The sequence below is a fragment of the Bombina bombina genome, chromosome 8, assembly GCF_027579735.1.
Source record: "Bombina bombina isolate aBomBom1 chromosome 8, aBomBom1.pri, whole genome shotgun sequence".
Classification (NCBI taxonomy): domain Eukaryota; kingdom Metazoa; phylum Chordata; class Amphibia; order Anura; family Bombinatoridae; genus Bombina; species Bombina bombina.
The window spans coordinates 216,035,808-216,061,463 of record NC_069506.1 but is presented as its reverse complement, the minus strand read 5'-3'; the positions used below and the strand labels follow the sequence as shown (position 1 = coordinate 216,061,463).

The 25,656-nt window shown below is 37.4% G+C and overlaps 1 protein-coding gene across 1 annotated transcript; it reads right to left on the bottom strand.

Annotated features, from left to right (window-relative positions):
* Window positions 1-7,291: 7,291 nt before the first annotated feature.
* LOC128638118 (cornifelin homolog A-like) lies at window positions 7,292-25,506 on the bottom strand. Its single transcript, XM_053689982.1, has 4 exons — window positions 25,466-25,506; window positions 19,689-19,803; window positions 9,967-10,103; window positions 7,292-7,830 (listed from the first exon to the last, which is right to left on the bottom strand). Exons 2-4 carry the CDS (start codon window positions 19,795-19,797, stop codon window positions 7,741-7,743), a joined length of 336 nt encoding a protein of 111 aa, XP_053545957.1. The 5' UTR covers window positions 19,798-19,803; window positions 25,466-25,506; the 3' UTR covers window positions 7,292-7,740.
* Window positions 25,507-25,656: the final 150 nt, after the last annotated feature.

Genomic DNA, 25,656 nt, shown 5'->3' with positions numbered 1-25,656 from the left:
CTGAGGCCAACAACTTCATTGCGGATGCTCTCTCTCATTTCCAGTGGCAGCAGTTTCAGGAGTTGGCTCCTCAAGTGGACAAAGATGGAAGGGAATGCCCGGTGGAACTGTGGAGTCTTGGCATTGGGGACTTGCCAATCTGGTAAGGACGTCATTGGCTCCATCTTCTTGGGCTTCTTATGCCAAAGTCTGGGAGGAGTGGCAATGTTTATTGAAGGATCAAGGCATCCAAGAGGGTTGTGATGAGAGAATTGAAATACTGCTTAAATGGATATGGAAATGGAATGGGTTTGTCCAAGTCTGCGATTAATAAGCATTTGGCAGCTTTGGTTTTCCTTTTTAAGTTGATTGGCGTTAAAGACATAACAAAGCTCTTTTGCATTCTGAAAATCATTAAAGGCCTCAAGAGAGGTAGGGCTATTAAAGATCTTTGTAGGCCTATTTCATTCTCTTTACTTGAGAAGATGTTGGGGGTACTACCAAAAGTTTGTTTGATGTATTACGAGGTGGTCCTATTTCGGGCTGCTTTCTTGTTATCATTTTTTGGGGCTTTTCGTATTTCAGAGTTGGTCAGTGGGAATAGATGGCTCATGGGTGTTTAAATTTGTTGGATGTGGGGCTTACGGACTCTCATGTGTCCATATTTTTAAGAAGATGTAAAATGGATCAGGAAGGGAAAGGTCATTCTATTCTGCTATTTCCCACAGGTACTGAAATTTGCCCTTGGCTTGCGGTGCGCAAGTATTTGCAATGGAGGCCGCATGTTGGGGGCTCTTTCCTGATCCACAGGGAGGGTAGTGCTTTGTCGCACTTTCAGTTCAGGGCAGTGCTGGGTAAAGCTCTGTTAAAATTGGGTTTGCAGCCTGAGGAGTTTGGGTCGCATTCCTTCAGAATTGGCGCAGCCACAGAAACGTCTGATTTAGGGCTCAGTGAGAATGTGGTGAAGCATGTGGGGAGATGGGGCTCTAAACGTTACCGGTCTTATATATGGCCAGAGTTAAGGGTGGAATCTGTTTAGCTTTAGTTTATATTGTTGTTTTTCTGCTTTTAATTCCAGATCCTGTTCAGTTATGGTTGGTGGGCCATTCTTTTATTTACTGGGCTCAAAGAGTAGCAGCAGAGAAAGCGGATGGTCTGCAGTTTGGTTTATCAAGAAGAAAAGCTGAGTTCAGATAGCTGGGAGTACGGGGCCTTCAATGGGTTTATGTTTTATCTTTGGTGGTGGATTATGCTAAACGTTTTCCCCCTCTGCATGTGTTACTGGTTCATGCTGGGGGTAACGATTTGAGTTATCTGCCTCAAAGGGAACTCATGAGGTTGATAAAGAGGGATTTGGCTAGATTAGTTGTTCTTTTCCCTGGGTTGGTAATTGTCTGGTCTGATATGCTTCCTAGGTTGGTCTGGCGTGCAGCATGGGATCATTGCAAATTGGAAAAAAGTAGAAAGAAGGTGAACAAATTGGTCGCATCTTTTGTTAGGAGAATTCAGGGAGAGGTTTTGCACCATCCCGATTTAGAGGACATAGGGCTTGGGGAATTCTACCTACAAGATGTAGTGCATCTAAACGATTATGGTGTCAGACTTTTCCTATTGGAGATTAAAGAAGGGTTATCAATGGTCTTAGCCAGGGTAGCGGGTCTGGTCTGAAGGTCAGTCCAGTCTGTGGCGGGGTGCTTCCTTTTGATCCTGGCCAAGTGGTGTTGATGGTATCTCCGTACGGGGTGGGAATGCCAGGTTTGTTGCTCCTTGGACAAAGGGTTCCTTGGGCCTTTCCTTAAAGATGAGAGTACACAGACTTTGCAAATAGCCTTGCTGGGTCCAGTTTAATTCTGCAAGAATGGCCAGGTCAGGAACTTGAGGTGATAGGAAGGTGGACTAGCACCGCTGGGTTAAAATGCAGTTTTATACTTCAGGTCTGTTTAAAGGTTTATATATTTATATGCTTATGTTTTAAATTTTATGTAATTTAATAAAAGGCTGTGGCCAGACTTATTTACCCATTTATTGTCTTTAGTGTCTTATTTTGTGGGGGGTTTATGAGCAATTTTGAGAATAATGGTATCCGTAGGCTTGACGACTTAGGGGGTCAGGCTCTTATACCTTGTGCAACAACTGATTACTAGAGCATCATATGATTACCTGATACAGTTGGTATATGCAAACGAGACTAAATATTCAGAAGCAAAGCAGCTTGAGAACACAATATCTCCAATCCGATTAATGACTTCACAGCTACAGCGTGGCTTGCAGCCAACACAGAGAGCCCTCATGACTCTACACATAAAGAAATCTAAGGAACCACCTCTAAAACCCTCCATCATCCTAACAAATCAGTCTACTGACATCACTAAGCAATATAAAGAACATGCTGTAAAGACTGCCTTCCAGAGAAAACCTCCACCGGGGGCCCCAGGATCACGGCACATAGAGGAGAGCGTAACACAGCATACGGCAATGAAGAGATCGGGACAAGATAAGATAGAGCTGTTTCCACAAAACTTTTAAAACTTGCCTGCTCGACAACCTTGAGAGACATTATGGAAACTTATCAAACGGTTCTCTATATACATATCCTCAAGCAAGTTCCTATTCAATTACCCCAGATGGGACTTCTCTCTACCCGTTCAGTGATAGACATATTTTGGAAAAAGGTGTCGGGTAGCCTGCAGATGCCTTCCCTAGACTATACTCCCCTTCTTATCACAGTTACTTTGATAAATGCTGGACTCTCATACAGGTTCTAAAGTGGATTGTTCTTTTAATGTTCTCTCATAGTTAGAATGTTGTTTATTATGTTGTTTATTATGCTGATTTAAAGGCAGAATGTTGTTATTAACCATACCTTCTCAAACTAAAAAACAAATATACTGGGAGGAAGTCTAATTTAACATCGCTAGAGACTATAAACTCCCTAATGCATAGCTGAAATTAAAATAAAGTCATTAGCGCATCTAGTCAATAAAAAAAACTCACCAACGGCTAGCATTTATAGCATTATTAACCAGTGTGATTAGGCGATAGCAGTTCCTCACCATACCATGCCCTGAGCTGTGTACCGCAGCATTTATTTGATAATTTTTCATTAGTCTCACTCCATGTTCTGAATGGTTTTTTTAATCAAAATAGTGCGTATGATGTTCTCTATAATTACTTGTGTCTTACCGTTTATTCTGAGGGTTTAAGTGGGGCCCCAGGGGGGACATACTAATAATACTTGAATGTGATATGGATGTCAACGCTACTAATCCTCAATTTTGTACAAATGTAAACTATATTGAGACTCTGTCATGACTATATTGCTAATAAAGATCTCTGTAAGCACTTATGCACATACAGCTGTCTCAGGGGTTTGTGGGAGCCCCTGGAGGACAACTCCTATATTACTTATAAGTGAGAGGCTAGCATTATCCACCTCCCATCACTACTGATATCTATATATTTACAATGTGTTCCTCCTCTCATTGGCCAGCGGCCGGGGACATGAGGGAATTAACATCAAGAAACACTTAACCTAAATATATGCCAGCTTAAGATAGACAAAATCTTATACATAGCGTGATGTAGTCACTCTCAGTGGTTTAGAATATATAAACATAGATTGTTCATATTTGGAACTGGAATTAACACTTAAACTAATCTAACACTGCAGCTAATACTGCTTATACAGCTTATGCCCCGCTATATCCTTATTTACAACAAAGCTTATCGCCTTGTATAATATTATTTTCAATGTTTTAAGAATACACAGCCCAGTTAGGGGTTCTTTTCTTCAAACCAATATTAGAATTTCTTTAACAAATAAAAACAAAAAACCCTGAATAAGCATTAAAAATACAGTTCAATGGTCCAAAAGTGGCCAAATTACTCTAGAAGGGTGAAAAATGGGGACTATATATACTGTATATTGCATGTTTACTATTACCATACAGATATGATATGAATACCTAATATGTACAATACCTTGTGTTTTGCTTTTTCTGTATATGTAACTTTGAGTCCTCAATAATAATTAAAAAAAAGTAAATTGAAAAGTTTTTTTTTTTTAATTACATGCCCTATCTGAATTATGAAAGTTTATTTTTGACTACTAGACTTTCCCTTTAATGATGTTTGTGAAAGGAAACAAATAATTATGATTTAGAGATTTTTTTTATTGAATTTGTAAAATTATACCAACTGAATTTAAGAGTAAGATTAAGGGTCAAGTTTTGATGAGGGGACAGTAACATACTGTACATCTTTGTCCGGGGGGGCTCCAAAAATGTTTGCACCCTCCCTGTCTGTGGTGAGGACTAGAAAAATATAGCGTGATGTAGTCACTCTCAGTGGTTTAGAATATATAAACATAGATTGTTCATATTTGGAACTGGAATTAACACTTAAACTAATCTAACACTGCAGCTAATACTGCTTATACAGCTTATGCCCCGCTATATCCTTATTTACAACAAAGCTTATCGCCTTGTATAATATTATTTTCAATGTTTTAAGAATACACAGCCCAGTTAGGGGTTCTTTTCTTCAAACCAATATTAGAATTTCTTTAACAAATAAAAACAAAAAACCCTGAATAAGCATTAAAAATACAGTTCAATGGTCCAAAAGTGGCCAAATTACTCTAGAAGGGTGAAAAATGGGGACTATATATACTGTATATTGCATGTTTACTATTACCATACAGATATGATATGAATACCTAATATGTACAATACCTTGTGTTTTGCTTTTTCTGTATATGTAACTTTGAGTCCTCAATAATAATTAAAAAAAAGTAAATTGAAAAGTTTTTTTTTTTTAATTACATGCCCTATCTGAATTATGAAAGTTTATTTTTGACTACTAGACTTTCCCTTTAATGATGTTTGTGAAAGGAAACAAATAATTATGATTTAGAGATTTTTTTTATTGAATTTGTAAAATTATACCAACTGAATTTAAGAGTAAGATTAAGGGTCAAGTTTTGATGAGGGGACAGTAACATACTGTACATCTTTGTCCGGGGGGGCTCCAAAAATGTTTGCACCCTCCCTGTCTGTGGTGAGGACTAGAAAAATATCTTTACAGCTCAGGGTGAACTTTGCCCCTTTCAAACATAAACTGTGCCACTGCCCATTTTAGGTGCAAATTACTCAAACCCCCCTCTAAATAAAATGTCACCTATGCTATATATTCTAAAAACTCTAGAAAGCACTGTCCACAAGTACTGTGTATAAGGGAGTAATGTGTGTATACCCTATGTATTTGTATGTATACTGTGTAGGTATTTTTGCACTGTGTGTCTGCATTTGGAAAAATACAGGTGGCCCTCGGTTTACGCCGGTTCAATTTGCGCCGTTTCAGAATAACAACCTTTTTTTTCAATCTTGTGACTGCTATTGAAAAGCTTTGGAAAGCAAAGTGCACTAATAAAAATAGACAGTAGGTGGAGCTGTCCGCTTGTTTTGCAGCAAAGATATGCAATTTAACAGCCTGATATTGATCGGTGTACACAGAGCAGACATTAGCTATCGAGCAAAAAGTTTTAGCAGCCACTTTCCTATTATCTTCCTGTCAAGCAGCTTCAGGTGAGGGTGCCTAACTGCTTAATCACTGCAGATTGAAATGCATAGAATAGGTGCAGACCCAATATTATCTAACATGCTAACAATGCAGAGAACTGACTGCAGAAAAATGCAAGTAAAAAAACGTTTTTGTTTATTAAACTTAGTTTGATGATGATGCAGTCTGTTGTGTGATTATTTTATTAGGTGCTGTTAGCAAATGTTTTTGTTCTTTAACTTGGTTTGATGATGATACAATCTATATTATTAGGTTTATAATGATGTTTAGCATTTAAAGTCTTCATTTCGAAGCTTTAAAAATAATGTATTAGGTGTTACTTATGACAATTTTGAGAGGGGCCTGGAACCTAACCCCCTCACTTCCCATTGACTTACATTATAAACTGGGTTTCAATTTACAACAGTTTCGATTTACAACCATTCCTCCTGGAACCTAACCCCGGCGTAAACTGATCGCTACCTGTATAATATCTACAAAGTAGAGGAATGTAGTCACCTTTATACATTGTAGAGCCAACCCTCTCTATCAGGGGCGTATTTTGGCCTAGGCAAAGAAGGAGTGCAGTCGGTGCTCCCGCTCCATATGAGGGCAGATGCCTGATCGTTTCAGACAGTGACACTGTGTGTGTCACCATCTGTAACGATATTCTGCTGGTGCTGGCGGGAGGTGTAGGTGGGAGGCAGGTGGGTGGCCCAGCAGGGGAGGCGGGACGGAGAGGGAGGGAGTGGGAGGGCCCTACGCTACGGAAAAATTTAAATTATAGGACAGGAAGGGATGGAGCAGCTACGCTACAGTAAAGAAGGGGATCTGGGAGTGTGGGAGCCCCCTAACTACACTATAAAAATATGGGGAAGGATCAGGGCAGTTGGAGGGGGTAAGGGAGGATCCTACAGTGCAGAAAATATAATAATATTAATATTAATAAATTAAAAAAAAGCCTTATATTTTCATACTGGCAGACTGTCTGCCAGTACCTAAGGTGGGGGTTACCAGTGGGGGAGGGAAGAGAGCTGTTTGGGAGGGATCAGGCAGGGATCAGGGTGTGGGAACTGTCAGGTGGGAGGGTAATCTCTACACTAAAACTAAAGCTAACCTTTTAAGCTGCCCTTCACTGTCGGGAATAATAGAAGTGTGGTGGGCAGCTGCAATTAGCGGCCTTCTAATTACCAAAAAGCAATGGCAAAGCTATATATGTCTGCTATTTCTGAACTAAGGGGATCCCAGAGAAAGTTTTACAAACATTTGTTCCATGATTGCACAAGCAGTATGTAAATAATTTCTGTGAAAAACCTAAAGTTTGTGAAAAAAGTACCATTTTTATTATTTGATTGCATCTGGCTGTTAAATGGTGGCATGAAATATACCAAAAATGGGCCTAGATCAATAAATTGGGTTGTCTACTTAAAAAATATATATATAGTTTTGACAGGTAAATAAAAAAAACAAGGCTCTATTTCTATTTAAATGGAGTGATAGCAAAATGCTAAAAATTCTCTGGTATGTTGGGCAAGTTTTTGTCTGAAAGTCCCAGTAGTGAAGGGTTTAAATAGTAATGTTATTCCACATCTAGAACCCAGCATAGCAAGATAAACAATGTTCAAGCTAAAATTTGCTTTTCTAAAATTATTTGAAAGACAGTGAAGCACTGGGGAGACTTGTGAGATAATCTTGCCAGTGTGGAGATCTTTAGATGATCCGGCCCATAATCTCAGATAGAATATACAACATCTAGATACAAAATTTTATTTAGATTTTTTTGTTTCAGAATAAAATATAATATTTAAACACAAGCAAATATAAAATACTATGGAATACAATATTACAGAGAAATGCTATGGCATAAAAATGTAAAAGTAATGTCATATTACAGGATATGATGCTTCATTATGTATGTCATAGTAGCCATGACAAAATTATTTGAAATGCACTAATGACATCATCAGAAATAGCCTAAAAGGACAAGCTACCCAAAGACAATGACACTCAGTAACAAGTGTAACAGATCATAGTTATGTTATCCTTGAATATTAGCTTCCTTTATAATAAAGATGGAGCATACTCTGTACAACAGATTGCAATCAATATAGAAAATGTATAACAATACATATTTATAAAGACCTATACAAATTATTTTCTGACCCCCAATTAAACGCAGATCCCACATGTGTTCATTCCTTTTCATTTCCGCACTTTCAGCTCACGAGCCATCTGGCAGAGCGTGCAGGGGCCACAGAATGTGAGGCACACACAATCGTTACAAATAGTGCCCTAGAATACAAATGGAAATTACTTAGAACGAGGAACATATACAAAAAGTAAATGAAAACTAACATAAAAAGCAACATAGAATTGTAGATAAAATAATAATGATAAAAACCTCATTTAAATTGTTTTAACTTTTTAAGGCTGTAGGCAACCGTCCTAGTTATTCATCATAAACTAAAGTGAAAAAAAAGGAAGACACATGATCATAACTGCGATCATGACAAGGCGCCAGCGACACACTGGCAACATTATCTGATTGGTTGTGCATCCTGTCCCTCACGGAGACACGGACCAATCAGATAATGCAAAAACAGCTGAGTACAGATAAGCTCCAGAGAGCTCTGTTCTAATCAGAACCTCGGGCACCACAACCATCTCTGGGAACCTAACCATAGCTCCCAAAACTACTATGTGCTTTTGTAGGTTCTTGGACTGAATTGTCCGAGAACCTTTAAAAGCACGTTGTGGTGGTGGGACCCATGGTTAGGCTCCCAATGGCTGTTGCGGTGCCTGAGGCTCTGATTAGAACAGAGAGCTCTAAAACGTATCTGCCCTCTGCCGTTATTGCATTATTTGATTGGTCCGTGTGAATGTGACGCACCAGATGCACAACCAATTAGATCATGTTGCCAGTGTGTCGCTAGTGCCTAGTTCCACATGCGACTCATAACGGTGCTGATTAGCTCCTGGGGTACTTCCTGCATTGCTAGGCACATCCCCCAGTCGGATCCACCACCATTTTTACAAGGAGGGGAGCAGGACACTGCAAAAGCTAGGCCGTTTCATGCCGCCCGAAAGGCATTAAAGCCCAGTGCTTTTAGGATGGCATGGAATGTCCCAAAGGCATCTAGGGGTTAATGGAGGACCATAAACATAAGCTAGGGTTTGATTTAAAGGAACAATGTTCTCAAACATTTTCTTCACCTATATGAAAAAATAGCATTCAAACACAATTACTTTTTCTGCTTTCTTCTACTGGTTGTTGAGCGATAGGTACTTCCTACTAATACTCATTGGTTGATAGGTACTTCCTACTAATACACATTGGCTGATAGGTACTTCCTACTAATACTCATTGGTTGATAGGTACTTCCTACTAATACTCATTGGCTGATAGGTACTTCCTACTAATACTCATTGGTTGATAGGCAATTCCTACTAATACTCATTGGCTGATAGATACTTCCTACTAATACTCATTGGTTGATAGGTACTTCCTACTAATACTCATTGGCTGATAGATACTTCCTACTAATACTCATTGGTTGATAGGTACTTCCTACTAATCCTCATTGACTGAGGCTGTTAGTTAAAAATTGATTTTACTTTGCATAAAAAAACAATGTTAAAACAATGCTCTTTAATATTGAGGATAGATTTATTTTTTATTTTTTTGCATTGTCCCTTTAAATCGAATACAGATAAGACATTCTCATTTAGTTTGTTATCTTGTGTTTACAAAGAGCTTTGATTCCTGTACCAAGAGATTAAAAATTAAGTACTAAAAATACTTAAGTGTTTAACACATAAAAAGTCTTGATTAATTGATAATATAAAATGCATGTTCTATGAGAGAATAAATATCACTTTCTAGCTTTTGCACGTTGTTGTGTGAGTGAGGTTTTAAAATAGGAGTCTCTAAGGGGCGACGTTTTCTATACCATGAACTTAAAGGGACATTAAACCCAAAAATGTTCTTTCATGATTCAGACAGAGAATACAATTTTAAACAAAATTCCAATTTACTTATATTATCTAATTTGCTTCATTATTTAGATATCCTTTGTTAAAGAAATAGCAATGCACATGAGTGAGCCAATCACATGAGGCAAATATGTGCAGCCACCAATCAGAAGCTACTGAGCCTATCTAGATATGCTTTTTAGAAAGGCATATCAAGAGAATGAAGCAAATTAGATAACAGAAGTAGATTAGAAAGTTGTTTAAAATGGTATTCTCTATCTGAATCATGAAAGAAAAAATTTGGGTTTAATGTCCCTTTAAAGTTTCACCAGTCACCACTGTCAGCACAAGCAAGAAAATTAAACAGAAAACAAGAGATAGAGAAGAGCACAGACCGGAGATTGCAGGGAGTGTAAAAGGAGTAATTATTAAAGGGATGAGGAGGTTCACAATTACCGGGATACGGTAGCGTTCTCTGATTCCTGTTCGCATGGCAAGGATAGCTCCTCCTATACATGGTAAACAGCAACACTCCCCATAGTCAGTGGCCACTTTACATGCCAAGAAACAAGGGACAAATGCTCCACAGAGACCTGAGAAAGATAAAATGAATCACATGAATATAATAAGAATGTGTGTGTATTACTTGTTACTAGAGGGTGTGTACAAGAGGGATCATATCTGCATCAAGTTATTTACTTAAAGGAATAAATAAATATAGCAATAAAAAATGCTTTATCCACATTGTATTTAAATTGTTAATAGTATTTGCATGTAAATAGAAAATGGAAGTAATTTTGTTTAATTTGGCAAATTTGGTTTAGTGGGGTAAATCAACATACATTTGAGTGTTTACGGATGCTAATGACTGTCTTTTGTTACAGCTGTGGGTGCTGTTTTATTTAGCCATTGAGCATTAAAGAGACATTGTACATGTTCCCAATTTCTTATTTTACCTAATGCATTGTATTAAAGTGTTTAAAAACAAACCCTTTACCTTTATTTTGTAATTTGGAATATCTGATTTTGTCTGTTGAAATCACTACCTTCACTAAAAATATCAATACTGAGGTATTCACTATAGAAAATATGTAAACAAGAAGCAGCAGGATGAATCAATGTTGCAGTGGGTGCTGGGACATAGTGTTCTTGTGCCATCTTTGAATACAATTAACTCTTATTAGCTGCTTGCTTGAGTACATTGTCTCTTTAGTAATGCTGCATTATAAATTGCGTGCAAACATATTTTGGCTAGTTTTAATATAAATGTGAACAGCTTTTACTTTATTCCCTAGATTACAGTCTCTGTCAGGATCTCACTTAGCAACCGCTCTTTTGTTATATACAGTGATGTACCTTTAAGAAGCAATTACATTTCCTCCTCAATCTATATATTTATATCTCCCAGCAACCCCTGCTTCCTTGCTTGGTATTAACATTTGCTTGAGACTAAGGCCTATAGTTATCAAGCCGTCAACCTCAAATACGCTGGAATTCCGCAGCGTATTTGTGGCGAGGCTGATTTGCCTAAGTTATCAAGCCCTTTACACCGGCAAAAGTAGAATTTTGTGACGTAAGCTTCGATCCGCCGGACTCAGTCCGACACAGATCGATTCTTACGTCACTCCAGATGTTCCGCACACAGGTTCAGCACAATCTGACTACTTTTGCTAGTTATCAAAAAACTAGCAGGTACGCTCGGCACTTTTCCGGCTCAGCGTACCTGTTTTTCAAACCGCCGCCCTGGAGGCGGCGGATCCCATAGGAATCAATGGGAGTCTGACCATAGCGAAAGTTCATGTTCGCTGCTGCCCGACATCCCATTGATTCCTATGGGAGATGTCTGCACCTAACACCCTAACATGTACCCCGAGTCTAAACACCCCTAATCTGTCCCCCTATACCGCCGCAACTAAATAAATGTATTACCCCTAAACCGCCGCTCCCATAGCCCACCGCAGGCTACATTATACATATTAATCCCTAATCTGCCCCCCCTACACTGTCGCCACCTATAATACATTTATTAACCCCTATCCTGCCCCCCTATACCGCCGCAACTATAATAAAATTATTAACCCCTAAACCTAAGTCTAACCCTAACCCTAACACCCCCCTAACTTAAATATTAATTACATAAATCTAAATATTATAACTCTTATTAACTAAATTATTCCTATTTAAAACTAAATATTTACCTTTAAAATAAACCATAATATAGCTACAATATAAATAATAATTATATTGTAGCTATTTTAGGATTTATTTTTATTTTACAGGTAACTTTGTATTTATTTTAGCTAGTTAGAATAGTTATTAAATAGTTATTAACTATTTAATAACTACCTAGCTTAAAGAAATACAAAATTACCTGTAAAATAAATCCTAACCTAAGTTACAATTAAACCTAACACTACACTATCATTAAATTAATTAAATAAATTAGCTACAAATAACTACAATTAAATATAGTTAAATAAACTAACTAAAGTACAAAAAATTAAAAAAAACTAAGTTACAAAAAAAAAGTTACAAACATTTAAAAAATATTACAACAATTTTAAGCTACTTACACCTAATCTAAGTCCCCTAATAAAATAACAAAGCCCCCCAAAATAAAAAAAATGCCCTACCCTATTCTAAATTACGAAAGCTAACAGTTCTATTACCTTACCAGCCCTTAAAAGGGCCTTTTGCGGGGCATGCCCCAAAGAAAACAGCTCTTTTGCCTGTAAAATAAAAATACAACCCCCCCACAGTAAAACCCACCACCCACATACCCCTACTCTAACCCAAACCCCCCCTTAAATAAACCTAACACTACCCCCCTGAAGATAATCCTACCTTTAGCCGTCTTCAGCCAGCCGACCACCGATGGAACCGAAGAGGAGCGGCAAAAGTCATCATCCAAGGGGCGCTGAAGAAGTCTTCCATCCGATTGAAGTCATCATCCAGGCGGCGCTGAAGAAGTCTTCCATCCGATTGAAGTCATCATCCAGGCAGCGTCTCCAATCTTCATCCATCCAGAGCAGAGTAGAGCCATCTTCAGACGAGCCTATGTGGAGCCATCTTCTTCCGACGACTGAACGACGAATGACGGTTTCTTTAAGTGATGTCATCCAAGATGGCGTCCCTCGAATTCCGATTGGCTGATGGGATTCTATCAGCCAATCGGAATTAAGGTAGGAAAAATCTGATTGGCTGATCCAATCAGCCAATCAGATTGAAGTTCAATCCGATTGGCTGATCCAATCAGCCAATAAGATTGAGCTCACATTCTATTGGCTGTTCCGATCAGCCAATAGAATGCGAGCTCAATCTTATTGGCTGATTGGATCAGCCAATCAGATTTTTCCTACCTTAATTACGATTGGCTGATAGAATCCTATCAGCCAATCAGAATTCGAGGGACGCCATCTTGGATGACGTCACTTAAAGGAACCGTCATTCATCGTTCAGTCATCGGGGGAAGAAGATGGCTCTGCGTAGGCTCGTCTGAAGATGGCTCCGCTCCGGATGGATGAAGATTGAAGACGCCGCCTGGATGATGACTTCAATCGGATGGAAGACTTATTCAGCGCCACCTGGATGATGACTTCAATCGGATGGAAGACTTCTTCAGCGCCCCTTGGATGATGACTTCTGCCGCTCCGGATCTCCTCTTCGGTTCCATCGGTGGTCGGCTGGCTGAAGACGGCTAAAGGTAGGATGATCTTCAGGGGAGTTGTGTTAGGTTTATTTAAGGGGGGTTTGGGTTAGAGTAGGGGTATGTGGGTGGTGGGTTTTAATGTTGGGGGGGTTGTATTTTTATTTTACAGGCAAAAGAGCTGTTTTGTTTGGGGCATGCCCCGCAAAAGGCCCTTTTAAGGGCTGGTAAGGTAATTGAGCTGTTAACTTTTTAATGTAGAATAGGGTAGGGAATTGTTTTATTTTGGGGGATTTGTTATTTTATTAGGGGGCTTAGATTAGGTGTAAGTAGCTTAAAATTGTTGTAATATTTTTTAAATGTTTGTAACTTATTTTTTTTATTTTTTGTAGCTTAGCGTTTTTTATTTTTTGTACTTTAGTTAGTTTATTTAATTGTATTTAATTGTAGTTATTTGTAGGTAATTTATTTAATTAATTTAATGATAGTGTAGTGTTAGGTTTAATTGTAATTTAGGTTAGGATTTATTTTACAGGTAATTTTGTATTTCTTTTAGCTAGGTAGTTATTAAATAGTTAATAACTATTTAATAACTATTCTAACTAGCTAAAATAAATACAAAGTTACCTGTAAAATAAATATAAATCCTAAAATAGCTACAATGTAATTATTAATTACATTGTAGCTATCTTAGGGTTTATTTTACAGGTAAGTATTTAGTTTTAAATAGGATTTATTTATTTAAGTATAGTGTAGTGTTAGGTGTAATTGTAACTTAGATTAGTTTTTATTTTACAGGTAAATTTCTCTTTATTTTAACTAGGTAGCTATTAAATAGTTAATAACTATTTAATAGCTATTGTACCTAGTTAAAATAAATTGAAAGTTGCCTGTAAAATAAAAATAAATCCTAGCGGCTAGATTTAGAGTTTTGTCGGTAACGACCCGCGTATCTAACGCTGGCTTTTTTTCCCCCACACCTTTTAAATACCGCTGGTATTTAGAGTTCACAGAATGGCTGCGTTAGGCTCCAAAAAGTGAGCGTAGAGCATAATTTACCGCCACTGCAACTCTAAATACCAGCGTTGCTTACGGACGTGGCCAGCTTAAAAAACGTGCTCATGCACGATTTCCCCATAGCAAACAATGGGGCCGTTTGAGCTGAAAAAAAACCTAACACCTGCAAAAAAGCAGCGTTCAGCTCCTAACGCAGCTACATTGTTTCCTATGGGGAAACACTTCCTAAGTCTGCACCTAACACCCTAACATGTACCCCGAGTCTAAACACCCCTAACTTTACACTTATTAACCCCTAATCTGCCGCCCCCGCTATCGCTGACCCCTGCATATTATTATTAACCCCTAATCTGCCGCTCCGTACACCGCCGCCAGCTACGTTATCCCTATGTACCCCTAATCTGCTGCCCCTAACACTGCCGACCCCTATATTATATTTATTAACCCCTAATCTGCTCCCCACAACGTCGCCTCCACCTACCTACAATAATTAACCCCTAATCTGCCGACCGGATCTCACCGCTACTATAATAAATGTATTAACCCCTAAAGCTAAGTCTAACTCTAACCCTAACACCCCCTAACTTAAATATAATTTAAAACTAACGAAATAAATTAACTCTTATTAAATAAATTATTTCTATTTAAAGCTAAATACTTACCTGTAAAATAAACCCTAATATAGATACAATATAAATTATAATTATATTGTAGCTATTTTAGGATTAATATTTATTTTACAGGCAACTTTGTAATTATATTAACCAGGTACAATAGCTATTAAATAGTTAATAACTATTTAATAGTTACTTAGTTAAAATAATTACAAAATTACCTGTAAAATAAATCCTAACCTAAGTTACAATTAAACCTAACACTACACTAGCAATAAATTAATTAAATACAATACCTACAATTATCTACAATTAAACCTAACACTACACTATCAATAAATTAATTAAATACAATACCTACAAATAAATACAATGAAATAAACTAAAGTACAAAAAATAAAAAAGAACTAAGTTACAAAAAATAAAAAAATATTTACAAACATTAGAAAAATATTACAACAATTTTAAACTAATTACATCATCTCTAAGCCCCCTAATAAAATAACAAAGCCCCCCAAAATTAAAAAAATGCCCTAGCCTATTCTAAATTAAAAAAGTTCAAAGCTCTTTTACCTTACCAGCCCTGAAAAGGGCCCTTTGTGGGGCATGCCCCAAAGAATTCAGCTCTTTTGCCTGTAAAAAAAAACATACAATACCCCCCCCCAACATTACAACCCACCACCCACATACCCCTAATCTAACCCAAACCCCCCTTAAATAAACCTAACACTAAGCCCCTGAAGATCTTCCTACCTTATCTTCACCACGCCGGGTTCACCGATCGATCCAGAAGAGCTCCTCTGATGTCTTGATCCAAGCCCAAGCGGGGGGCTGAAGATGTCCATGATCCGACTGAAGTCTTCATCCAAGCGGGAGCTGAAGAGGTCCATGATCCGGCTGAATTCTTCTATCAAGCGGCATCTTCAATCTTCTTTCTTCCGGATCCATGTTCATCCCGCCGACGCGGAACATCCATCTTCACCGACGACTTCCCGACGAATGATGGTTCCTTTAAGGGACGTCATCCAAGATGGCGTCCCTCGAATTCCGATTGGCTGATAGGATTCTATCAGCCAATCGGAATTAAGGTAGGAAAATTCTGATTGGCTGATGGAACCAGCCAATCAGAATCAAGTTCAATCCGATTGGCTGATCCGATCAGCCAATCAGATTGAGCTTGCATTCTATTGGCTGATCGGAACAGCCAATAGAATGTGAGCTCAATCTGATTGGCTGATCGGATCAGCCAATCGTATTGAACTTGATTCTGATTGGCTGATTCCATCAGCCAATCAGAATTTTCTTAAAGGAACCGTCATTCGTCGGTGAAGATGGATGTTCCGCGTCGGCGGGATGAACATGGATCCGGAAGAAAGAAGATTGAAGATGCCGCTTGATAGAAGAATTCAGCCGGATCATGGACCTCTTCAGCTCCCGCTTGGATGAAGACTTCAGTCGGATCATGGACATCTTCAGCCCCCCGCTTGGGCTTGGATCAAGACATCGGAGGAGCTCTTCTGGATCGATCGGTGAACCCGGTGTGGTGAAGATAAGGTAGGAAGATCTTCAGGGGCTTAGTGTTAGATTTATTTAAGGGGGGTTTGGGTTAGATTAGGGGTATGTGGGTGGTGGGTTGTAATGTTGGGGGGGTATTGTATGTTTTTTTTTGCAGGCAAAAGAGCTGAATTCTTTGGGGCATGCCCCGCAAAGGGCCCTTTTCAGGGCTGGTAAGGTAAAAGAGCTTTAAACTTTTTTAATTTAGAATAGGGTAGGGCATTTTTTTATTTTGGGGGGCTTTGTTATTTTATTAGGGGGCTTAGAGTAGGTGTAATTAGTTTAAAATTGTTGTAATATTTTTCTAATGTTTGTAAATATTTTTTTATTTTTTGTAACTTAGTTCTTTTTTATTTTTTGTACTTTAGTTAGTTTATTTCATTGTATTTATTTGTAGGTATTGTATTTAATTAATTTATTGATAGTGTAGTGTTAGGTTTAATTGTAGATAATTGTAGGTATTGTATTTAATTAATTTATTGATAGTGTAGTGTTAGGTTTAATTGTAGATAATTGTAGGTATTGTATTTAATTAATTTATTGATAGTGTAGTGTTAGGTTTAATTGTAGATAATTGTAGGTATTGTATTTAATTAATTTATTGCTAGTGTAGTGTTAGGTTTAATTGTAACTTAGGTTAGGATTTATTTTACAGGTAATTTTGTAATTATTTTAACTAGGTAACTATTAAATAGTTATTAACTATTTAATAGCTATTGTACCTGGTTAATATAATTACAAAGTTGCCTGTAAAATAAATATTAATCCTAAAATAGCTACAATATAATTATAATTTATATTGTAGCTATATTAGGGTTTATTTTACAGGTAAGTATTTAGCTTTAAATAGGAATAATTTATTTAATAAGAGTTAATTTATTTCTTTAGATTTAAATTATATTTAACTTAGGGGGGTGTTAGCGTTAGGGTTAGACTTAGCTTTAGGGGTTAATACAGTTATTAGCGGCGAGATCCGGTCGGCAGATTAGGGGTTAATAATTGTAGGTATGTGGAGGCGACATTGGGGGCGGCAGATTAGGGGTTAAGAAATATAATATAGGGGTCGGCTGTGTTAGGGGCAGCAGATTAGGGGTACATAGGGATAACGTAGCTGGCGGCGGTGTACGGAGCGGCAGATTAGGGGTTAAAAAAATTTAATAGAGTGGCGGCGATGTAGGGGGACCTCGGTTTAGGGGTACATAGGTAGTTTATGGGTGTTAGTGTACTTTAGAGCACAGTAGTTAAGAGCTTTATAAACCGGCGTTAGCCCAGAAAGCTCTTAACTACTGACTTTTTTCTGCGGCTGGAGTTTTGTCGTTAGATTTCTAACGCTCACTTCAGCCACGACTCTAAATACCGGCGTTAGAAAGATCCCATTGAAAAGATAGGATACGTAAATGGCGTAGGGGGATCTGCGGTATGGAAAAGTCGCGGCTGGAAAGTGAGCGTTAGATCCTTTCCTGACTGACTCCAAATACCAGCGGGTGGTAAAAACCAGCGTTAGGAGCCTCTAACGCTGGTTTTGACGGCTACCGCCCAACTCTAAATCTAGGCCTATGTTAGCTACAATATAATTATTATTTATATTGTAGCTATATTAGGGTTTATTTTAAAGGTAAGTATTTAGTTTTAAATAGGAATAATTAATTTAATAAGAGTTAAATTTATTTAGATGTATTTAATTAATATTTAAGTTAGGGGGGTGTTAGGGTTAGACTTAGGTTTAGGGGTTAATAATTTTATTATAGTGGAGGCGGTGTAGGGGGGGCAGGATAGGGGTTAATAAATGTATTATAGGTTGCGGCGGTATAGGGGGGGCAGGATAGGGGTTACTAAATTTATTATAGGTGGCGACGGTGTAGGCGGGGCAGGATAGGGGTTAAACAATTTATTTAGTTGCGGCGGGGTCCGGGATTGGCAGGATAGGGGTTAATAAATTTATTATAGGTGGCGGCGGTATAGGGGGGGCAGGATAGGGGTTACTAGGTATTATGTAGGTGGCGGTGAGCTCCGGGAGCGGCGGTTTAAGGGTTAATACATTTATTATAGTTGCGGCGGTGTCCGGGAGTGGCAGTTTAGGGGTTAATAACTTTATTTAGTTGCGGGGGGCTCCGGGGGCGCCGGTATAGGGGGTAGAACAGTGTAGTTAGTTTGGGTGCTTAGTGACAGCTTGTCAATAAAGCTGTAAAAAAGCCGAAGAGCAGCGAGATCGGATGAGTGATAACTATCACAGTCCGCTGCTCATCGCCCCGTACTTGGTGCGCGGCTTTTTGACAGCTTTATTGATAACTTTGATTAGCGTATTCAGGTCCGCGGCGGCGATGTGAGGCGAGCTTAGGCGGGCGTATTGGGGCCGACGAAGGCAGGTAAGTAGACACGTTGATAACTAGAGGCCTAAGCCTTGTGTTATCCTGACTACTTCTCAGTTTCTGAGACAGTAGTGCTACTTCACCAGTGACTTTATCCTTACAATCTTCTTTGTTTCTTAGAAGTTTGCTCCTTACAGTTGTTTGCCGCACGGATCGTATCTTTTTACTCACAGGCGGATCTACTTCCACACTAGCCGGACTGTGTATCCATCCGCGGTGACATCACACGCCAGCTTCACGGATCTAACCGACACTTCACTATCCTCCTGTCGCTCCTGAACGCTGACCGGACAGTTCTACTGCTCATCTGGTATACTAAAGCCTGCTTTTACCTCTTACATCTATTGGAGAAGGTACACTATTTGCTCTAAGTGTTTATATTTACGAACTACCTGGCAAGTCCTCTTGCTCATTTTAGTTTGTCTCTATAAGTTTATTCTCCCTGTGGCTTCTCTGACTTATTACTATTCTACCAATTAACCCCTTGAGTGCATTGTATTATTTCTACCTCAGTTTGCAACCTTTTGGTTCCTGTAATAATAATCTCTGCTGCATTTATTAAGTGTATCATTCACAGGTGGCAGCATTAAAGTTTATGTCATAGGGACCATCATACAACTGCTAGTAGCCAATGTGGTTTGCAAATCACCAACTAGGTGATTTATTTGCTTTCCCCACACCTACTAGCAACAAACAAACTTTTATAAATCTCAGCAGCTGTGGTTTAAGATACTAGTAATTGTTTACTTTTCTAGTGATTCTAAACTGCCTGACAAAGCCTGACAGTCTCAGAGAGCGTACTCTTGTAATTTATGTCACCGCATTCTCTAATGCCAAAGATTAAAAACAAAACAACAACACATACACATCCTTATAGCTATATGTTGTAGCTACAGATATATAGTTGCAGTGTTAGTATTATGCTCCCTCCTTACAAAGCACTTGAAAATTTAGATTGCCCCCAGATGTGATACTCACAGATGCCCACATCTTCACAGCAGTCCATGACTTCAGAATTCCATTGGCTGGAGCTGCTAGTGTACACCCCCGTGACAAATTGAGGCTGAGAACTGATTGGATAAGACATTATGATCTGTAAAAAAAAAAAAAAAAAAAAAAAAAGAACAGTGATAAGAACTACAGTTATTTCACAACAGGAATCCATGTGTTTAGGATTATATTAATTGCCAGGGGTCTACAAGAAATAATACAGCAAAATATAAATGTCCCCTTGATAAAGTTGGGTGGTGTTCCCATAGAAAGCCACTGATAAATAAGCACTCACAGCTACAGAAGATTTAAAAAAAAATCAAATTTGTCAGTTTATTTTTCTGTAACAAAATGTAATGCAGTTACAGGAGATAAAATGTTTGCACTCGGGGTCAGAGAGGCTGTGGTAGTGGGGAGGGAGCTGTTTGATTCCCTCTCACCTCCCCCTATTATAAACACAGAGAGTAAAAAGACTACTTTTTAAAAATAATGTAAATCAGAACAATAGTATAATTTGCAATAAAACATTTTTTTTAGCCTTTAATTTGGTAAGTTATTACATTATTATTAAAAAATACACACAAGTGCTTTTTGGATATAAAAAGTGTTTTTCAGTAAATATTATTTTCTTTATCTTTGTAGTGTGTTTTATTTGTTATCACTTTAATTTTACTAATTCAAATGTAAGTTTTATTTATTGCATCTTCTTCACTTGCTGTGAAAGTTTGCTAACAATTTCTCAGGTATCAGTACTCAATTAGCTGTGATAGTGCTGCTATACCTTTAATGATGATAAAAACCATACAAATATAGTGATACAAACTTCTGCTTTAAAATAATAATAATAATAATAATATGCTCTTTTTTATTGAATTTAGTCTCTTATTCTTACCCCATGGAGAAACATAGAAAACAAATATCAATATGAGTAAATAACTGTAGGCTGAAGATCACATCATCTCATACTAAGGACATATATATCAAGCAAAATTCCCCTTATGGAGAGGTTAATTTAATTATTTGGCTGCTTTTGTAGGGATTAAAAAAGTATTTTTTATAAGCAATAAAACTTTACTTGCAGATACGTATTTTTGCCTTGAAAATAATCTAGTATTTATTTAATGTTCCCTTAAATTAAAAAATGTAATATGGGCACTGAAGAGATTTTTTTTTTATTGAGAAAATTCATACTCGTTTAAAAGGGTTTGTAATATATTGGTTGGTTTTGTCCTCTGGGGGCATTGCTCACCTAAATGTAACATTCAGGGCTTTTTTACCAGCAGATGGTGATATAGAGACGTTAAATTGGAGTGTGCATATAAACCTGCCTATGTCCCACACTGAGGAATTCATTTGCAAAGTACGTGCTGTTATTTTGCTGTCCAGAGATTGATATGTTTTTAGTTTTCATGACCATCTATTTTTGAATAGTAGTTTATATTTTAATGGGAAACAATGTAGCAATATGTAGAAAATAGGACATTTCTAAAGACTGTGCAGCCCTGGAGAGCATAATTGCCCAAATTTGAGACAACTATGGGATAGCTTATCTCTAACTGCACATAAATTATATACAATATTGTTGTTATAAAGGTGCATGATTAGAAAATAAAACAGAGGGAAAACAATAGCGATAGCACAAAATTGAACATGGGGTTATAGAATAGAAATCTAATATTTCAAGAGATTTTAGAATTGAAAAAAACATTAGGGATGTTAGAAAGTTAGGAATACTATAACCAAGTCATTTTAGATTTTTTTTTTTATATATAGCAGAGTTTTTACTGTAGCAGATACACATAATAGACTTCCAGTAGATGTGGAGATGAGTACAAAGAATGAACCTTAGACGGGGTTAAAGGGACATTCCAGACAAACTATAAATGCACATAGATTTATTACATCTTTGAATAGAAACATATTTGCAATATACATATATACATAAGAGTTATCACTGTTTTAGTGTTAACATTTTTCTCTGCACGTGCCTGTGAAGCATAGCTAGATATTGTCACTGCACCCACATTTTAATTAATGCAGCTGATCAGATCATCAGTGGGGCTTGTATTATGTCAGCAACGAACAAATTGAGTCATTACCAGATGGTACAAGCACCTTAGGCTCTCAGAGCAAGTGTTATGTTTAAAATGCTGGTGCACGGTGCATACTTAAATACACTTTTGAAACAGCTATAGCTTTTATTAGAAGCATTTTTGCTAATGCAGGTATATTATAAAATTGCTTCTCTTCAATACCAAAAGGCACCCATGTGGTTTTCAATGTTGGCTAGAATATCCCTTTATTCTGAACAAATAAAGGCTCTTGTTTTCTTGGCATAATTAAAAAACTAAAAGAACCAGTTTTTGTATGGAAACCTATTCCTTGCAAATGGTGGAAAGGTGGTGAAATAAGAAAAAGTAAATAACAGCAGAATAACTAGCAGAAACTGATGACAGAGTACTTGTAGAAACACTCTTCTATTGGGGCTTCTTGTTTTAAAGATATATGAAACCTAAACATTATTTTTTTTTGTGATTGCGAGAGAACAAACTATTAAAAAAAATATTCAAATTGACTTCTATTATCAAATTTGCTTTGTTCCCATTATATTCTGTGTTGAAGAGATACCCAGGTAGGCATCTAGAGTACTACAACGCTGCTTTCCTTGGCCTCTTTTCTGCTAACGAGTGGGGCAGTGCAGAAATAGATGTGCAGAGTAACCGATGCAGAGAAGGACACTCTGTACATCGGGCAGCGGTGGTGATCGTTGGTGGCGTGGTTGGGTTAGGAGGGAGGCGGGTGGGTGGCCCATCGCTGGAGGGGGGCGGGAGCGGTTGGGATGGCTACGTTACAGAAAAAATATTCTCTGAGAGTGTCGGGGGGGGGGGTGAGGGAGGGGGAGGAGGTAGAAGGAGGTAGAGGGGGATCCTATGTGGAGGGAGCAGTCAGAGGGTAGGGAAAGGATCATGGATGGGGAGGGGGGTAAATGAGGGAGGGGGAGGGAGTTGGGCAGCTACACTACATACATTTTTTTTTATTATTAAAATAAATTTAAAATAATAAAAAACTGGGTACTGGCAGACCTAAGATGGATGAAATTGGTTAGAAGGGGAAGGGTTAAAGAGCTTTTTGGGGGGATCAGGGAGGTGGGAAGGTAAGGGGGTAATCCTACACTACATTAAAAAAAGGGTGTAAAACTGCATACTAACAGACTGTCTGCCAGTACTTAAGATGGGGGTGACCATTGGGGGGTGTCGGAGGGAAGAGAACTGTTTGAAAAGGATCAGGTAGGGATCAGGGGATGTGAAGTGTCAGGTGGGAGAGTAATCTCTACACTAAAGCTAAAATTAACCTTCCAAGCTACCCCCTCACTGCTGGGAATAATAAAAGTGTGGTGCGCAGCTGCAATTAGCGGCATTTTAATTACCAAAAACCAATGGCAAAACCATATATGTCTGCTATTTCTGAACAAAGGGGATCCCAGAGAAGCATTTACAACCATTTGTGCCATGATTGCACAAGCTGTTTGTAAATAATTTCAGTAAGAAACCTAAAGTTTGTCAAAAAGTTAACCATTTTTTTTATTTTTAGCATTGAAATGGTGGCATGAAATATACCAAAATGGAACTAGATCAATACTTTGGGTTGTCTACTCAAAAAAATATATAGTTTTGATAGGTAAAAAAAGGCTCTATTTCTGTTTAAATGTAGTGATGTTAAAAATGCTAAAAATGCTCTGACTTTTGGGGAAGTTTTAGTCTGAAATGCCCGGTCCTTAAGAGGTTAATGTTTGACAGTCTAGGAAAATAACCACTGAACATACTTTTTAATTCTGTTTATGTTATTTACTTTGCTGTGGTCAGTTAGGGACAGACATTAATTATCTGTGCTGATTAAGCAGTCACTGCTTAGAATCTTGCAGGGCTAAAATGAAGAATCCTACAGGATCCATTTAGTTTTTTTTTATTTATTTTTTTACAATTTTTAGAGTTAAATTACAGGAAAACAGGGCAAATAAATTATGAAAGTACATTGCAAAGTTTTTTTTAGCAATACATAATTAAACATTTTCTGGGAAATTAAGAACTGAATTCAAAATTCCACTAAACTATACATATTAAATATTAATTTGTAAAGTTCAGTGCTTCTCTAGCATTTGAGCTGTTCTTAAAACTGTAGAGAAACAGGAATGAAGGAAAGCATAATGATACAATTCCACATAATATTATTCCCTGAAATACTAATTTTCTCACCTAAAATTCACACTAAAATAAATGAGCATGACAATAATTGTGTATATTAGAAATTATCCCAGAGGTTCAATTACCTGCAGAGGTACTGGTCAGATTCGCCCATCAGGTTTAGAGACAGGGTAATGCTTAGTTTTTACCTATAGTTAAACAGTCAGAGGCATATTGTTTCTTCCAACTACACCCAAAGTCAACAAATATGAATCTATTTAACCAATTCCTGCCTGTGATAGAGAATATTTTGTAAGAGGTGGCATGATTAGTAATTCATGGAAACTGCTATGTCCTGCTCAAGTGCTGCCCAGCTTGTGACTTATAATCTAGAGTCTCTAATGCAAAACGTGCATGATCTAGTAAATTACAGCATATCATTTTGACATTAGAATATCCCAGGAATTAATTGTGGAGACTAAACACCCATGCTTAAAGGCACTTTAAAATGTTCTCTGTATGACTCTCATGAAGCATGCCCTATGAAGATCAGTTGTATGGGAATCCTAGGAACATACTATGCTTGATTCTTTATTTTCAGGAAAAATTACCCTTGAGACCACAGGGAAATCATTCTCAAAAAATCTATGGTGTAATGATTGCATTAAGAATCCTCAAATAATGTTTCCCTGAGTATATATTCAAGCAAAGAGGAAGGGAACCTCTGAACTGATGTTACTTTGGAAGCATCATAAAGGGAGGTACGTTGCAATATAAACCCCAAAAGGATATAATCAGCCAATGATAGCAGAATACCCACAAAGAGTGAAATCAAGTGGGTAGATTTTTTATGAAGAGCATATAAATCCAAAAACTCTATTACAGATGTGTGTGTGTGTATATATATATATATATATATATATATATATATATATATATATATATATATATATATATATATATAATATATATAGTAATCCCAAAGGAAGGCAAGTCTTAAAATAAACAAATACTAAAGTCAAACGTATTCTTAGAAACAAGAAAATCCCAATATGACATCATTTTTAGGAGACTGGGTCCAAAGGAAGATGACCTTCAACAGGGTTTGTGGTCCAGCATCAAAAAAACGATTATATTTCCAAAAAAATCAGCTGACACCATTCCAGTGTGTGGGAGGAAGGTTTAATTCCTGCGATGAGTTTTAATATATCCATTTAACAGGAACTTTTAGTGGCAGTCAAGATGCTGGGATATTATTATTAAGATCTCATATCCAGCTTACAGGATAGTGTTTACCAGATACATAAAAAAATATCTTAAAGAAAGAAAGAAAGAAAGAAAGAAAGAAAGAAAAAGAAAGAAAGAAAGAAAGAAAGAAAGAAAAAGAAAGAAAGAAAGAAAGAAAGAAAGAAAGAAAGAAAGAAAGAAAGAAAGAAAGAAAGAAAGAAAGAAAGAAAGAAAGAAAGAAAAAGAAAGAAAGAATAAAAGAAAGATATTTTGCATTAATCATATAATAATTTCAAGTAAGAGATAAAAAAATAAAAGGCGTTGGCAAAAGTATAACCCAGGAAAGCAGACACTTACTTGTTTCTGAGTGAGTTGTCTCAGGATGCTGTGTCTGACGTTGCTTTGTATTCTGTATTTATAGTGAAATGAGCCATATCTGGGAGGATACAGCACCTGTAGGCAGATGTGACATCAGCAGCCACCACCTTGGTATGTCCCCCCCACCCCTTTTCTCTAAATAATTTACAAAGCATAGGTTAATTATATAT

What these genes read in the sequence shown, in the direction of transcription:
- LOC128638118 (XM_053689982.1), bottom strand. Translation starts at nt 19,797, where the DNA reads ATGTCTTATCCAATCAGTTCTCAGCCTCAATTTGTCACGGGGGTGTAC. An exon ending in CTGTGAAGATGTGGGCATCT is followed by an intron (nt 10,104 to 19,688) that starts GTGAGTATCACA and finishes TATCTTTCTCAG; the next exon opens with GTCTCTGTGGAGCATTTGTC. An exon ending in GAGAACGCTACCGTATCCCG is followed by an intron (nt 7,831 to 9,966) that starts GTAATTGTGAAC and finishes TTTGTATTCTAG; the next exon opens with GGCACTATTTGTAACGATTG.